This window comes from Penicillium taxi, assembly GCF_028828555.1.
Source record: "Penicillium taxi strain IBT 34144 chromosome Unknown utg000002l_segment0_segment0, whole genome shotgun sequence".
Classification (NCBI taxonomy): domain Eukaryota; kingdom Fungi; phylum Ascomycota; class Eurotiomycetes; order Eurotiales; family Aspergillaceae; genus Penicillium; species Penicillium taxi.
Window position 1 is genome coordinate 3,882,621 of NW_026643204.1, and position 16,488 is coordinate 3,899,108.

General features: G+C 44.4%; 8 protein-coding genes across 8 annotated transcripts; 4 read left to right on the forward strand and 4 right to left on the reverse strand.

Annotated features, from left to right (window-relative positions):
• Positions 1-213: 213 nt before the first annotated feature.
• On the reverse strand, positions 214-1,389 carry N7495_003378 (uncharacterized protein; the record flags this gene model as incomplete). Its single annotated transcript, XM_057206047.1, has 2 exons — positions 214-664; positions 716-1,389. 2 exons carry the CDS (start codon positions 1,387-1,389, stop codon positions 214-216), a joined length of 1,125 nt encoding a protein of 374 aa, XP_057066654.1.
• A 1,189-nt stretch (positions 1,390-2,578) lies between these two features.
• Positions 2,579-2,828, forward strand: N7495_003379 (uncharacterized protein; the record flags this gene model as incomplete). The annotated part of the gene is made up of 2 exons (XM_057206048.1): positions 2,579-2,649; positions 2,687-2,828. 2 exons carry the CDS (start codon positions 2,579-2,581, stop codon positions 2,826-2,828), a joined length of 213 nt encoding a protein of 70 aa, XP_057066655.1.
• Positions 2,829-3,128: 300 nt separating this feature from the next.
• Positions 3,129-3,629, reverse strand: N7495_003380 (uncharacterized protein; the record flags this gene model as incomplete). Its single annotated transcript, XM_057206049.1, has 1 exon — positions 3,129-3,629. The coding sequence occupies one exon, from the start codon at positions 3,627-3,629 to the stop codon at positions 3,129-3,131; it is 501 nt and encodes a 166-aa protein (XP_057066656.1).
• A 2,175-nt stretch (positions 3,630-5,804) lies between these two features.
• On the forward strand, positions 5,805-6,319 carry N7495_003381 (uncharacterized protein; the record flags this gene model as incomplete). The annotated part of the gene is made up of 2 exons (XM_057206050.1): positions 5,805-5,828; positions 6,032-6,319. The coding sequence occupies 2 exons, from the start codon at positions 5,805-5,807 to the stop codon at positions 6,317-6,319; spliced, it is 312 nt and encodes a 103-aa protein (XP_057066657.1).
• Positions 6,320-7,369: 1,050 nt separating this feature from the next.
• On the forward strand, positions 7,370-8,481 carry N7495_003382 (NAD(P)-dependent alcohol dehydrogenase; the record flags this gene model as incomplete). The annotated part of the gene is made up of 3 exons (XM_057206051.1): positions 7,370-7,652; positions 7,711-8,140; positions 8,184-8,481. 3 exons carry the CDS (start codon positions 7,370-7,372, stop codon positions 8,479-8,481), a joined length of 1,011 nt encoding a protein of 336 aa, XP_057066658.1.
• Positions 8,482-10,838: 2,357 nt separating this feature from the next.
• Positions 10,839-11,426, reverse strand: N7495_003383 (uncharacterized protein; the record flags this gene model as incomplete). The annotated part of the gene is made up of 1 exon (XM_057206052.1): positions 10,839-11,426. One exon carries the CDS (start codon positions 11,424-11,426, stop codon positions 10,839-10,841), a length of 588 nt encoding a protein of 195 aa, XP_057066659.1.
• A 345-nt stretch (positions 11,427-11,771) lies between these two features.
• Positions 11,772-13,453, forward strand: N7495_003384 (uncharacterized protein; the record flags this gene model as incomplete). The annotated part of the gene is made up of 7 exons (XM_057206053.1): positions 11,772-11,947; positions 11,998-12,098; positions 12,153-12,289; positions 12,344-12,403; positions 12,449-12,691; positions 12,806-12,844; positions 13,031-13,453. The coding sequence occupies 7 exons, from the start codon at positions 11,772-11,774 to the stop codon at positions 13,451-13,453; spliced, it is 1,179 nt and encodes a 392-aa protein (XP_057066660.1).
• A 759-nt stretch (positions 13,454-14,212) lies between these two features.
• N7495_003385 (uncharacterized protein) lies at positions 14,213-14,902 on the reverse strand (the record flags this gene model as incomplete). Its single annotated transcript, XM_057206054.1, has 1 exon — positions 14,213-14,902. The coding sequence occupies one exon, from the start codon at positions 14,900-14,902 to the stop codon at positions 14,213-14,215; it is 690 nt and encodes a 229-aa protein (XP_057066661.1).
• Positions 14,903-16,488: the final 1,586 nt, after the last annotated feature.

A 16,488-nucleotide genomic window follows, 5' to 3' on the forward strand; every position in this document is an offset into this window, starting at 1 on the left:
TGCTTTCGAAGGTTGTCATCTATCTTTACTCGTTTTTCAGTCGAAAAGAAGTACCAGCCCCACGTGTTTTTACTAAGTAAAATTATTCAATAATTGGAAATAATATTCGAAGATGTATGTCAATTTATCCGATGATATTTATAAAAACTATGCTCAAAATGAAGAACAAAAAGCAACGCTAACATTGAAAATTCGTAAACTTCTCCAAGCTCTCTAGACAGCAATTGATAGTGCAACGTTTGCTTGTAGTGCATCCATACCCTCAGTCTCTGTGCTGAAAGTATACGTACCTGTCCGGAGAGTGATGTTGTCTTGTGTGACAGGCTCAGCCTTAGCAGTGTGCTCTTCAGCAGGCCAGAGTTCGTGACCAGCGGCCTGCTCTTTGGCGTGGTGCTCGATAACGACATCCCGAACAGTCTTCTGGAAGTGGAGAGGACCCTGTTCCATGGTGGGGTGGAGTTCACCGTTGACGAAAACACCGGCGTTCAGGTTCTTCTGGGTGTGGATGCAGAGGTACTTGTCCTCGGACATGATTCTCTTGTACATGTCACTGATGAGGTTAAAGGCCTCGTCAGTGGAATCCTTGTGGCGGTAGACTTCATATCGCATGACGGACTTCGTGGGACTGGTAGGAGTGAATCGCTGCATGAAGAAGAAGTTGGGACTGGAAGAGTCAGTATTGTTGGTACCTTAATAGGAGGCTGGGTGTACTCACGAAATGTTGAAAGAAGCATTGGGCCAGAAGTATGTTGTGGCAATTCGGAAGCCAGCAGCGACCTGGTCAGGTCGCTGAGCGCCGTAGTGCTGAATATGACCATCCTTGGTCTTGACGTAGTAAGACTCGAGATCGGCAATGGTAGGGATATCGGGGTGAGCGACCGCACAGTGGTAGCACTCGTTGTAGTTGTCGGCAAGAATCTTCCAGTTGAAATCACCCTCCTGGTCCCATGTATGGTCAAATGTGTAGTCCTCGAAGTTGTAGTGGTCGAATCGGGGCTGCTCATCGACACCTTCAAAATCGTCGTTCCAGGCAACCTCGGGGGTCTCCTTAGCATCAAGATTTACCCAGATAAAGCCATTTCGATCGATATGAGTGTGGACTGGAGCGATATCAACAGAGTGGAAAGCCTTGATCTCTCCTTGCTGGTCCTTGGCGACAATGAACTCGAAGCCAGCGGCATCATATTGGACGTAGTCACCACAGTTGGGGACGCGGTGCTTGTGCGTGGTGAGAAGCCATTTGCGGGAGAAGATGGCTCGTCGCTCAAGCTCATACATGTCCTGAGAGGTATACCAGGAAGCGGGCAGAGCACGCATGGGCTTGTTCTCCTCTTTCTTCTCTTTCACTGGAGAGACAGTGGTGCCAAAGTAGTTCTTGAAGAAGGACATGTTGGATAAATGAAGCTGATAGTAAGATAGATACAGAATTGGAAAGCTAGACTCTATCGAAAGTGCTTTGTCTGTGTTCTTTCAAAGCGAGAGATATCTACTCTTCTATATAACCTTTAGATTATCATTTTGACTATGCTACCAAACACGGAACATAAAGTCCCGATCTATTGGACGGTGTATATCGACCGTATCCCGATAACAATATAGGATGTTTATTGTTATCATGTATTCAGCTCCAAAATTAGGGTTTGATATCTATATACCGGTCACCTGATCGGTATGGCTCCACCCGGACCGAATGACCAGGGAAGTCATGTGGCACTCCTTTCCTTAAATTAGAAGGCAAGTCCAGCTTTGAAATTCTCGTGGCAAGGCCAAGCAAGCTCTGAAGGAATCAGGATCCTGTATTCTAGTTATCCACCCTAGTTCCCCAGAGATTCGTGTTCATCCAGAGCTTGACCAGATAGGCCCGTCCCGGCTCGGGGGAAATCCGTCCCACTCCGAATCCCTCACACCTACAAAGGCAATTCTTATCGTAGTATCATAGTTGGTGATCCTTACTCTGTGGATGGTCATTGATGGATCGATTGACAGTCTCACTGATTTCCAGCGGCGCTTTGGATAAAGTGGCGACTTTAGTGAACAGTATAGTTTGCGTTCTGAATGCTAGGTACCTTCCAAGGCTTCCAAGGTTGAACGTTTCCCTGTTGTTAAACCTTGGAATGAAGACTAAATTGTAATGAAGACAGGAAATAAAGCTAGTGTGACATATTACTCAACACCACCAAATTGGGTGCTTACCTGGAAAAGAGAGGGGGATGTTGTTGGTACTGTTTGCAGTAGCACAATGGGCGTATGTTTACCAGATTCTCACCTCTAGATAGAATATGCAGTTTCGTCAACATTTGACGATTGGACAGTAAAATGGTTGACGATTGTGACTCGACAAACAATTCAACCGCGCCGCCAGATGATCTTTTGGGCGCTTAAATCTCAACGTCCAATTATGGTATCTACCTTGGAATAAAATGGCAAATCTGAGTCACCTGTAAAACAAAGCAACCTTTGTGCTTTATCCAATAGTTTGGCCTATATGCCTGTTCCTTAGAAGGGGTGATCAGGGGTGAGCATGGAGTCCAAGACGGGTTAATTTAATTTCCCTTGGGCAATTTCCACCTCCATCATCATGAACTTCAACAATCCCTCCGTAAATGTTGCCATTACTCTCGCATCAAAATTCGAGATTCGAGATGCTCCGTAACATCATACTTAGTAAATCTCTTACATATCGCAGATGTCCCAAACAGCTGGATACAGTGAATACAGTGAGCGTTCAATCGTCAACATCTGCAACAATCTTCACCAATTCGGGAATGCCAGAAGATGCTGAGAGATGCAAAGGTGGCCAGACAATAGACCAAACTCCTGCCGAATAATGTTTGGCTGGTTTGCAAGTGAATGGTTCTAAATAAGGCATAGCTCATACAAATATGATACGATATCTATTTCTAAGCGATTACTTATTACGTACTGAGACATTGCCAATAGTGTCAGGAGTAGTGTAGCCTTAATAGGGATAACATTTTCCAAGATAGAGATTGACAACTAATCCAGGGGATTGAAGAAATGAAGCTGATTTTGTCACCATACTTGGAAGTAGAGGACTCAGTAAGTATAGAAATAAAATTTTGGATTTTTTGAAACTTTGCAATCTGTAACATCAGGTCGTATGATGTCTAAAGATCAATTTCACTACCCGGTCGAGCAATATTCAGCCGCCAATGGTGCTTATTGACGGGGTCTTTCTGGTAAAGATTGAGCTCGAAGAATTTGTTATGCGTCTCACACTTGAAGTTCTTGTACCTATAATCGATTTGATCAGATTGCTTATTTTCAAGGAAAATAGAATTCATATGCACATACGAATTGAGCTTCTGGAAATTCCAAGTGATCAAATCTTGCTCGGTAACCTCTACGAACTCTCCCTGACCCCCAATTGCATTACTGGAAGGGATGAAGTATCTTTTGGCCTCAATAGCACCATAATTGACCTGCTGTACAAGTTGGACAGCATAAGGGGCAAGATGATCAGCATCCTGGAAGAAGGAGGTCGAGTTGACAGCGGAGGATGATTCAGATCGTTTGGCCCAAGCGATAAATGGTTGAAACTTGGCTTCGTGCATTAAAACGGCCGGTCGGTAAGGAGATAGAGAAGTGCAGCAAAAGATGGAAGACATTGTAACAGTTCTTCAAACTACACGGCTTTATTCAAATTCCGGTGTGAATGATGAGACTATTTCAGCTAGAGGAGATGATCTCTTTATATACCCTTCACATTAAGCTCGTCTTTAGTATTCACATCTTCTTGATTTGAAATAATTGCTCTCAAGATATTTGCAAACGGGCTGAGAATGATTACCAAGTGCATACTTGAACGACGAGATTTTTTCAATATCGTACTCCGCACGCCGATCGTTCAATCATGTCTCTTTACTTTGAGGCCCCCTTCTGATTGACTTTATCAATGTCTAATTGTGTATCAAATTTACTGAACATTCCTGGTCATTTGTGGAAGTGCAACCTGATACTCCGGTCAGCCTGTGAGATAGCAATTCCGTGCCAATTAGAATGCAACATTTTGAGGCCCTCCCCCGCACGGTTCTCTTTTCAGTACTACAGGTTGCAGTAGATAATCAGAGTTAGGTCATCTGGTTTTGTGCTCGAATAACATAAAAGCTGTCTTTCTCTCAATCCATATCACTTCCCCAGGGGCAGCGGGCTCTCCTTCATCTGCTTCCACTACCAGTCCTTTCCGTTTAAATCTACTTATCTTTTCTTCATTCGTTCATTGAAAAGAATACCTTTCTTCCTGCTGCTCATAGAGAGAATCTGGGTTAGACACCTTTTCTTTCTTCCACCATTCATCTCTCGTTGGTCTTGAAATTGGGATTAAAGTAAGGAAACTACCTTTTCTACTTTTTTTCGAGGCAAAGACCCATACCAGAAGACCAATTACAAGCCACCGATCAACAGTCCCATCTCGAACAGAAACAACTACAATCATCCAATTCCGACTCAGGGACTGTCATTCCACAGTGGTTACATATATCGGATACTACTGGTCCAAAAGCAGCGTCATCGCAACCCCAGTTTTCAGACAACACAACATACGATGAAGAGCAACATCAGCAGCAAGACACATTACAACCGGAATTGTATTCTCAAAATGAGCAGACAGAAGCAAACCTTGTCCACACGGCTCTTGATTCAGGATATGAGCAGTCTAGCTTCTCTTCTGCGGCAGTCGACCTTTCTCCACTACAGTGTGAGCACTGCCGAAGGATATTTTCAAGTCCCGGGAGGCTCAAGTAAGTTTTTGGTCTTTTATTCACAATCAGTTTTGCCTTAAAATATTCTAACTATCAAAAGCAAGCACTTGAAAACACGTACATGTTTTCACAAGTGTGAAATATGTGACATGGAATTTGGAACTAGAAGGATCCTTAAACAACATCTTCATGCAAAGCATAACTCCGACGGTTACCAGTGCCCTTTTTGCGATAGGTATTCTAGTGGACGAAAAGACAATGTCAATCGCCATATCAAAACCCAACACCGGATTTCAGGTTTAGCTAGACGCTGATACCTAGGTCAATTCAGACATCAAACCATTGTGTTATCTTATATTAAGTGCTTAGATTGGATCGTCAGAGGTTTTCTGATGATAGATAAGCATCCCGAGAGTATCCGAAATATCTACCGATCTTTCATCTGTAAGAAGCCTTGAAACTCAGGAATGTACAAAACAGACTCAGCGATGGCTTTGTATAACTTACCGATTGCCAAGCATTTAATTGTTTACCTAGTCTGTAAGGACTGAACATTATTATAACATCACATTTCATTTAGTCTTGAAGTAGAGGGTTTATAAGCACGCAAATCGTTAACTTGGGATGAAACTTGAACATATAAATCAGCATATAGCGTTTGAGGTTCCCTTTCAAGGTTTTGGATAAGTTTGATGTGGAAAATAAAGAATTGGAAGATAGGAAAGATGTAAATAGCGTGAGGAGCAAAGTGAAGGAAAGCCATGGAAGAAAAGACACATAAACCCTCAGGGTCAAACGAATCCCACCCTTCTTGCAGTGACGCCATCATTGACAATGTACTCACAAATATATAACAGAGATTGGCTTACAATGGATATCTATTCATTCTACATTCTATTTTCTCTTTCTCTTAGGGTTAATTTCAAATTTTCGATTTCCACTCTTTACTCTCAATTATGGTCCATCTAATAGCCTAGGTGAATAATAACTCACCGGTACCACCATCAAACTACTCCATCTTTTGAGTCTACACCACCGTATTTTTCTCCAGCTTGCGTCACAGACCTTTCCATGTTCACGATCATGGAGAGTATGGACACGGAGCGCGTGCGCTTCACGCTCCCTCAATTTTGACTGATTCCATGATAATTTACGGGTAAATTGGAATTAACTATTAAGTTTCAATTTGTGCGGACGTGTCATGTGTCGACTGGATGGTTTATATCAAGATCCCAGAGTTACGAAGGAATATTTATCAACACTCACCAAATAGTACCATATGGCTTGCTCGCAGACCAGGATGTTTTTAGGATCTTATCGAGGAGACGGAAATCGTGGGATACAACGACGACACCACCAGCGAAGGTATTGATGGCTTTGGCCAGGGAGTCAATAGTGGAGAGCCGCGTCATCCGGCCCTCGCTGACTGCATGATACAATGCTTGATTTATAATAACTCTATTAAGTTCCTGAATGCTAGCATGACGAAGGTCATACAAGCGTTCACTATCTTCCTATCTCGCCTCACCTCTACTGCAGATGGCCAAATCTACGATGATCGGGATATTAGACTGAACAGGCAGTTGGAACAGCGATGAAGAAGCATTGAGCGCAGCAAAAGCGGTTTAGTACCATCTCTGCTCGAAATCGCCTTATTCTTTGCCTTATCAAGGAATGATAGAACCCATCTTCCTTCGCGATCTACTTGGTGTAAGCGCAGTATGAAGCGGTGAACAGGATCTACGATTCCTTGATTACACCACTCCTGAACTATGCTGTCGAATTTGAAATATCAATATTTTCCTCCATATCCGAGTACAACACACTACTTATGACCTCATCTATGCAGTATGTCATGGCCTGAGGAATCTTATCTGGTTATGCACCCCATTTTACTAAATATACATTACATAAATTACACTTTTATTTCAGGCCCCGCTTCGCGTATGTAAGGCCCCGCACTTCTTATTTGGACGTTGATGAGGAGGGATCGGGAAGGAGGAGTCAGCAGATAAGTCAGCAGATAAGTCAGCAGGCATTGAGCGGGATAGTTTAGCAGCCACAGCAGAGTCAGAACACATCATATATTCATTTCTTAGAGCCATTCTTCATCAACCAGTAGTCGGAGACTGGAAGCAGTGCTCGTGGCCCCCTTGATCCGACTGATCAGGGCAAGAGTGCTTGCAATCCATTGGTTAGTTGTGGGTGTGGAGTATTGAGCAGAGTACGGAGCCATCAGCGGATGACTGAGCCAACGGCTTGGTCTTAGCAAGAGATCGCCTTTATCTGTACCGTTCAGACCATAAAAATGACGTGACCCTCCATAAAAGTCGCCGAGACTCGAACTTCCGAGAGATACCGGGGTCCCGGCTTCATGGGATCGGACCGAATCTTATTTCTTGAATGTTATTTGATCCTTGCCCGGACTTAACGGCTTTTCGGCCCGCCTTAAACCTGGAAAAAAATAAAACTAAACACAAACCCTCAAAAGGTCGGAGGAGCCCACTCCGTACCTAGGTACTGTGGTTTCAGAAATCACTTAATCGCAAATCCCGGACCCACCGAAATGACGGTCTAAATACCATTAAAAGGCACAGGAGCTGATCCGCGTCTTTTCCCAAAAACATTCAATCTGTACTTCCAACATAATGAGTGTCTCATTCCAAGTCTTCCGCGGTTCTGAGGATGGAAGTATCGTACCCGATACTACTACCCGCACTTTGCAGCCTACTGAGGTGTACATTGAGACCACTCACTCAGGTCTCTGCGGTACCGATGAGCACTACCTGAAGACCGGAATGGCTCTCGGTCACGAGGGTATTGGAATTGTCCGTCAGATCGGCTCTAGTGTCACTGATGTCAAGGTTGGAGCCCGTGTTGGATATGGCTATATCCATCGTGTGTGCGGAATCTGCAAGCAGTGCTTAAATGGTAAGCATTACCTTTTACAGACCAAACCAAAAGAATTTTAAACTGACTTCATTATTAGGCCGAGACCAGTTCTGCGAAGGCGGAGTTAGGCACTACGGCAGCCACGATCACGATATCGGAACCTTCGGTGAGGGTGTTGTTTGGGATGCTAGCTGCGTTGTTCCCATTCCCGACGGATACGACTCTGCAGATGCCGCACCCCTCATGTGCGCTGGTGTGACTGTTTGGACTAGCTTGAGTGAGCACGTTCGCTCCACAGACCGTGTTGGTATCATGGGTATCGGTGGTCTCGGCCACTTGGCAATTAAGCTCGCTGCTGCTATGGGCTGCCAAGTGGTTGTCCTCTCAAGCACTGAGGCTAAGCGCGAAGAAGCACTGTCCTTTGGTGCTTCTGAGTACTACGTCTGGAAGGCCGGACAAGAAATTCCTAACTTCAAGCAGGTCGACCACCTTCTGCTTTGTGGAAGCGCCAACGTTGACTACCCCAGGTGAGTTTCCTCTTCTTTCAAGTTTTGTTTCATCTTCTAACAGTCTTCTTCAAATCAGCATTCTGCCTTTGATGGCTTACAACGGAACCATCTTCCCATTGACCGTCGACCACTCCAACGCCCCCATCCCACTTCTATCCCTGAACAACCATGGTATCCGTATCCAGGGTGTCTTTGTTGGTTCTCGGGCATCTGCTCGCTCTTTGGTTGAGTTTGCCGCTGAGAAGAAGATTACCCCCACGCTTATGAAGTTCCCTCTTGATAAGGGTGGTATCGAAGATGCTATGGAGGTCCTCCGTACTGGCAAGATGAGATACCGTGGTGTTCTTGTACGCCAGTAAATATAACATGTGGGAACGGCGTTTAAAATAGACAAGCAACTCTTCATAGAATAAATACACACTTTGCAGTTATTATCCCCGGCCATTTATTTCCATATTCGATAGCCCGCGTCCATGTTCAGTCCACCTCACGTGAGCTGTTCAGTTTCTGGAATTATGAGTTGTCACCACTTGTGCTGGAAGCTAGCATGTCCCTTGGATAGCAAATCAGCTCAAGAGTTTTATGGACGGTCGAAACCCTTCGTCATTTCATCGAGGGCGAGTGGTAGATCGGTGACAGCAAGATTGTGGCAATTAGAGCTCAGCGCGAACATAGCAGCTATTATGTTTGCATGTCCACAAATGTTTGCTTAAATTCTGCCACCGCCTAATTATACATATTTTAATCATATGAAGGGGCTAATCACTTTTTTCCTATTACTACATGTACTTCGTTCAATCATTTTAACATGAGTTATGGTCAACGCCCTGAACGGGCACGACAATTTTGGAACTATATCGACATCAATAATGGAAGTGATGTTGAAAGTGATGATCTGATGTATCGGATTAGTCTTCAAATTCAACAACGCTAGATGATTCTATTTATCCAGATGATTTAGCTAGCCAAGGTCCCTCTGGCCTAGGATATTCTACTCCTAAGTCTCCTACTCCTTTTTTGCCAACTTCTAGTCCAATTCTACAGGATTTAATCTCAAAAACCGTTCTATATATCTAGTCAATTAATGAAGGACCTTGAAGAAACCTGTTCTACAATTGCTCTTTCTCATGATGGGTGGAGTAGTCATAATGGTAAAGCAATATTCGTCATTGGCTAAACCTTGATTTCCAATACCAAGAGCGAATCACTGATTTTGTTGAACTCTTTGGGTCTTATACTAGTGATAATATGGCAGAGCAGCTTCATAAGACATCAGATGAGCTCTAAATCTCACCAAAGTTGCTCAGAATTACGCTGGTAATGCAGAATATTACAATACCTTGATGTCCGAGTCCTTTTATCTTCAAAATACGACTCACTCGCGGTTCACAGGAAAGCTCTCTACATTTCCTTTACTATTGGGTTTACTACTTACCAGTATAAATCTTAGGTGTTGATAGCTTTATTCAATATCTCTGTCATATCTATAATCTCATTTTGCAAGATTCCATTGCAGATTTAAGACGCGGGAGCCAGAAGTTCTCTAAGGAGATCTGTTAGTTTCTTGGGAAAATAAAGATCTACTAGAAATGGTGTGCTAGAACGTTCTAGTTTGTTATTTAAATTCCACCGTGACGATTTTCCTTCTCTTCCTCTATCAATTTGATTTTTTCTGCCTATCACTATGTATTGTTTATTTGTATAATTCTCGTGTCGAAAATTTTTCGCCATATGTTAGAAGTGATATCCGACAAGTTAACAGCAGTATAGTACGATACGTACTTAAGATCAGAACTTCAACAAAGAATGGCGAAATAGGTGAAGGCATATCATATTTTTGCTTTACCAGATAAATATAGAATGGTTAAATACTAAAGTGGAAGAGATTAACCACGCGACTGGTTACATGTCTACACACACCCGGGTTGAAAAGCTTAGGCGACCCACCTAAAATCAACGAATAGACATAGGGGCTTGGATGGGTGTACATTTGAAGTGATGGAAGCTTTGATTAGGTGGATGAGGAAAATGATTCAAATTCATTGCTTTATAATCATGTTTTCCGTAAGCTAGTTACTCACTTTTACCTAACTAGTGTCTCTAATCATTTACGGCCATTGATTTCCTAATTCATGATGTCCATTCCTCTGCAACTCCGGGATCCTGAAAATTATGCTAGCAGATTACGAAGTAAGAAACAAAGACTATCTATCAAATATTAATATAGCGCGGTCATGGCATCAACTATGGTCTTTCTAGACAGTACAGGCATGCGTCACCTCTCCTCTCGATTTCTAAATCCCCAGAGAACTTGCCGAGTCAAGACAAGCAGTGGGAGACCAAGGAGGAGGACCCATATCACTAGCCATAGAATGACCACAGCGATGGAGAAGAGCCAAAATGCTCTATTCATCGCTCGTAGATCACCATCCGACCAAAGCTCGTCTACCGGAACTGCCAGCGTAACTTGCATCGATGAAAGTACAAGTGAAGCGCTGGCAAATAGGAAGACCAACGGGAAGGTTGCGCTCTCCATGAGCTCGGTAACTGACCAGTAAGGAGTTTCATAAAACCATCGGCTGTGAGTTTGCCGAGGATTGAAGAGTCGGACAGCCCAGTTCAATCGCGAAAGACGAAGCTGACCATAATGGTATCGCTTTACAACACTATCGTCTGAAACTGCTCGAAAGTGGTTGATAAAGATGGACCATTGGTCCTAATCAACCTCACGCGGGATAAGAAAAGACTCTTTCGCGATTGCAAGGTCAAGGGGGTACCTCACAAGTAATGCATATGAGCGCATAAATCCCATTGCTATCGAGCGATCGAGCGCCCAAGAAGCCGTCTGGAGAGTAAACGGAAAATGTTCCGACGATAGAAGTCGCCTTGGAGGCTGTAAATACCGCACCCAAAAATCATGATTCAGCAAAAACAGAGGCACGGGCTTGATATAGATTTTGTCTCTGCTCCAAACGAGATGGAACTTCGGGTCTTCAGTCGGGATGATAGGGCGTCTCTTGACTCTTTGCCTATGTAGCGCATCGATATGAAGACCAGATTTCTTTGCAACCAGCCACAGATGAGCATAAAGCTCATCTAGGAGTGGAGTTGCTAGTTCATGTAAGAGGTGACCATGGACCTCATCAGTTCGAAGGCTGACAGCGGGATTTCCCGGTAGATGGTGTATAGTCTCTAGCTCGCTCTGTATTTGTGAAGGTTGATTAGTCGCGCTCGAAGGGCAGCTAATAGGGTCTCTATTCAGAGCACAAGATGGAGGAAATGGAGCGCTGGTGGAAATAGACATTAGATCTCAACGCAAAGATGTATATGAGCTGTAATTGTACTGATATATAAACCGAGATGATCAGCTATAAATGCGTGGTCATCTTGCCTAGGTAATTCGAATTCAAAGTTGAACGGCGACGAGTCACGCGGAGCACTTAGCACCGGTGATTCAGCTGCAGTTGGTTGCCTGTAGCTGCATTGGCCACGTCATGAAAAAGATCGAACTCATTACAGATATGTAGCTCTGCTTACCATCCCAGCGACGGTATATCTTCTCCATTTTTTCTTTACTGAAGATCTTCGCGGACGCCACTAAATAAACTCCGCCGAAAAGGGGCGACCCACGGAGCCCAGAACATCAGTTATGGACGTACCCACAACTTTATACCTACTCACATTCGTCCTCTCGGTCGCATTCATCTATTATCTGATCACCAAAGGAATCCCCAGCCGGCTTATTGCCAATCAAGCGCCAACGTCGAGATTCGAGCTCGTCCCAGTGGATAACTATACCTTACCGGCGCGTGCTAGTGGGATCGAGTAGGTTGAACTTAGCTAGTCGTGAGTCTTGGGGTTACTGACATGAATAGTATCATATTTGTCCATAGCCTCGGATCCAACCCTAATACCACATGGCGAGCGAGAACATCCATAAACACTCCCGACCGGACCGAGCCGAGACAACCGAATAGTGAGTAATACGTGAACTGGGTCAGCGACTTTCTTCCACACGACCTACCCCCAGAGATCCGTAAAGATGCACGTATCTTCTTCTATAACTATGACTCATATTGGAAGAGGGATGCGGTCTACACACGTCTTACCAGCGTTGGCAATAGTCTCCTCGAGCATATTAACGGACAGATTCACCAGTCTAAGGATGTGAGTCTTGATAGCATCCAGGTGCTAAGGATCTTACTAATAAATCCACGACAGGAGCGGAGTCGACACTTGGTCTTTGTAGGACATAGTTATGGGGGTCTAGTGATCAAAGAAGTAAGTAAACCGATTTTTCTTTAATACGCGTCACTAATTTGATAGGCGCTTATTCAAGCTAAACGGAGAGACGACTTTAACCATATTATGGAGCAAACAAAAGCGATCTTCTTTCTGGGTACACCGCATCGCGGGTCTAGCTTTGGCCCTTGGGGTTGGCTCGTGGCATCTGCTTTACAACCTCTGGGATCTAATCCTCTGATTCTTGCTAACCTAGAATACGACTCTGTTTTCCTGAGCGATCTTTACGAGAGTTTTATAGCCAGCATACACGATGACTTAAAAGTGGTAAACTTTTTTGAGCAAAGGCCACTTCGTCTTCTTCGACTATGGTTCATTCAATGGCAGATATTTGTGGGTGATCATATCCTTGAATAAATTATTTACTAATTATGTACTTAGTGTGTCCCTGAGACATCTGCTACATATGATGGGAGAACGGTCAGTAAAATTGGTCTCCCTGTCGACCACTACGGACTCAACAAATTTAGATCAAAAAATGAATGTTATAATAGCGTCAAGTCAAAGCTCATTAAGATAATGACCCCTTTAGTTCAACCATTAAGGCACCACTATGCTGTCCCAGTTAAGATAGTGCAAACATTTATTCAACGAGATCAGCTTTAGGAGGAGCTCAGAGAAAAGCTACAGATACGACACGATAATGCTAGTATTCCATACGCGGTCACTCTTCATGGATTAGGTGGTGCTGGAAAATCACAGTTAGCCCTGAAATATGCGGAAAGTCACACAGATCGATATAATCCAGTTCTTTGGATTGACGCAATAAGCGAGGAGACCGTCCGATCAAGTTTTATCAGATGTGTAACAAATCTTGGACTACCCGACGAAAAAGGCAACAACGATAGCTTATTGCTTAAGGATGACCGGGTCATTCAGAGTGTCCTTCAATGGCTTCGTGACCGGAATGAAAGAGATGATGAATGGCTGGCCATTATCGATAATGCCGATGACTTTACCTGGGGCATCAAAAAGGTTATGCCGAGGGGAACTCAGGGACGACTCATTATTACTAGCCGCGATAGCTAAAGTCATAAGCTGGTGGACAGAAGCTGTGAAGAGATACAAATTGGTATCATGTCACCAGGAGAAGCAAGAAAGGTTCTTCTTCGCCATCTGCCAGACGATATCAATTTACACTCAAACGCTATTTAAGAGGGATGCGATAAAATTACAAATAAGCTTAGATATTTACTACTGGCGATTGATCTTGCTGGTGCATATATTAGGAATGACTCCGCACCTGAACAGTCTCTTACTCAGTATTTGGAAGACTATAAGAGGCATTGAGATGAGCTCCTGAAGATGGATGATCTTCGTGGGCTAACCTCTGCGGAAAAGACTATGTGGACAGTTTGGGATACCACTCTAGAGAAACTCGAAAGAGATCATAAGGATTCTCAGCCTGATCTATTGTTATCACTCCTAGCTCACTTTAAAGGTACTATCGTCCAAGATGAGATGTTTTGTCTAGCAAGCCTCGGTATATTTATTGTCAATGACGAACTCGGGGAAGAGGATTTTGCAGGACTTCAAACGTTTTTCACTGCAATCGAAGGGAGATGGGACGATTTCCAGTATCGCAAAAGCCGCGATATCCTAATACGTTATAGTCTGATACAGCGAGTGCACGGAGACTGGCCTGGTACGACTATGCATAGCCTAGTATAATGGAGGGCAATGCATCATGAGCAAAATCAACAGTGGCAGTGGTGGTATATCAGGTTCATTGTTGCCGTATGCTCTTAAACCATAAGAGAATATCATCAGCCATAATTCCGTCGGCATTTAATGGTGCATCTCCCAGCTGTGAAAGGCATTAACCTGAAGCAGATGAGTGACATAGATATAAGTGAAGTTTTCATCTAGGAAACACTGGCAGAAGTGCACTTTGATGAAGGTCGTTGGGAGGAGGCTGAGCAGCTCTTTGTGCAGGTGATGGAGACTCGCAAGACGAAGCTCGGCGAGGACCATCCCTCCACGCTGACCAGTATGGCCAACCTGGCGTCGACATATAGTAACCAGGGCCGGTGGGAGGAGGCTGAGCAGCTCGAGGTGCAGGTGATAGAGACGAGCAAGACGAAGCTCGGCGAGGACCATCCCGACACGTTGACCAGTATGGCCAACCTGGCGTCGACATATAGTAACCAGGGCCGGTGGGAGGAAGCTGAGCAGCTTAAGGTGCAGGTGGTGGAGACTCGCAAGACGAAGCTCGGCGAGGACCATCCCGACACGCTGACCAGTATGGCCAACCTGGCGTCGACATACAGGAACCAGGGCCGGTGGGAGGAGGCCGAGCAGCTCGAGGTGCAGGTGATGGAGACGAGCAAGACGAAGCTCGGCGAGGACCATCCCGACACGCTGACCAGTATGGCCAACCTGGCGTCGACATACAGGAACCAGGGCCGGTGGGAGGAGGCCGAGCAGCTCGAGGTGCAGGTGATGGAGACGAGCAAGACGAAGCTCGGCGAGGACCATCCCGACACGCTGACCAGTATGGCTAATCTCGCTTTTACCTGGAAAACTTCAGGTCACATTGCCAAAGCCATTATTTTGCTGAAACACTGCGTAGCACAACAGAAACAAATAATAGGTATCAGCCATCCAGATACTTTATCCAATTCAGAAGCATTACTTCAATGGGAAGAAGAACAGTGGGAAGCGAAGGAAGAATGACATCTAACAACTCAATGCCTACGAAACCCGAATATTTTGTTATCATATGTTTACTTGTAATTTCTAGCTTCACATGCTTACTTCTTTAGAGACTTATGTATGGTTCACTTAAGTAAACTACATGGCAAAGGTGCTCATGTTACAGCTTTGGTGAATAGTTGCCAAGATATAGAGAGAGCACTCATAAAAGCAAATCATCAGATATAAAAGCTGTTAGGCTTCAGACATGTTAAAAATATTACGAGTAGTTTATAGTGCTAAGGGGCGTGCTCAGTTCTACTTAGTGAGCAAAAGCAGCGAGGGGAACGCCAAGAGTTGGCAGAGGTATTGTATGCCTTGCGAACATGCGAATATTCGTGCCGAGCTCTACTAGTACTTCTGCGTGCACTTGCCACCTGCTCACTTTCAAACAAAAACAGCAAACTTGCTCCAAGCTACTTGGCTATCTAAATGAGATAGCGTCATGTGATCTATCACAGTGTGGCAGAGAAAGGCTATTACGTCGGTATCCAACATGGAGTGTGGAAGCACATTGGCTGTCTGAGTCCGATTTGAATACAGAAATTCTGACCCAATCTACGGTCCCGTCGAGGTCGGGGAATCACTTTATCTGTGTCACATTTTCAGGGTAGAAGGTGTAGGCAGCGTTCATGCCTCATCCCTACAAGCAACTCAGTTGCGTTTTATAGCAATCCTTCCCGAATACCAGAGCATCTTCAGAAGTCTGCTGGTCCTGGCTGTAATGAGACACCTTCGTCACAAAGGGGAATCCGACCACGGAGTAACTATAATTCCTTGACATATTTTACCTCGGCAGTAATACATACATCATTCTTGATTCACACCATGTGGTACGAACCGCCGAGGTCCGACCGGAAAATCCGACGCATGATGACTTGTTTGTTTTGGCCAGCGCTTCGCGATAACAGCCGCAGTTCCTATTGACATGACCACGTCGTGGCTCGCCACATGTGCATACGCGAGCCTTGAAAAACCATATCTTGCAGGAAGATTGGGGTACCTGCTCTTATCTGTGTAGTTTCTTGTAGACCAGCTGTTTAAATTGATCACAAGGGCTAGATAAGGGATTGAAACGCCGTGGCTTCGTCAGAAGATCGGATAAGGAAACTAAAGGGTCGCGAACCATTGGTGTTCGATACACAACATATCTAGTAACGAACTTTCATAGCAAACTGCGATCTCTGTGTGACTATGGCATCTGGATAAGGCGTAAAGGCCTTATGATCTCTTATTTTGTTGCCCAAACCTGTATGACGCCAGACAATAAGATAGTGTACTCAACCTACTAGGGCATGTGGAGTAGATTGTAATGAATTAACCCCACATGTTGGGGAAACCGTTTGAAAAACTGGATCTGGATCTGGATC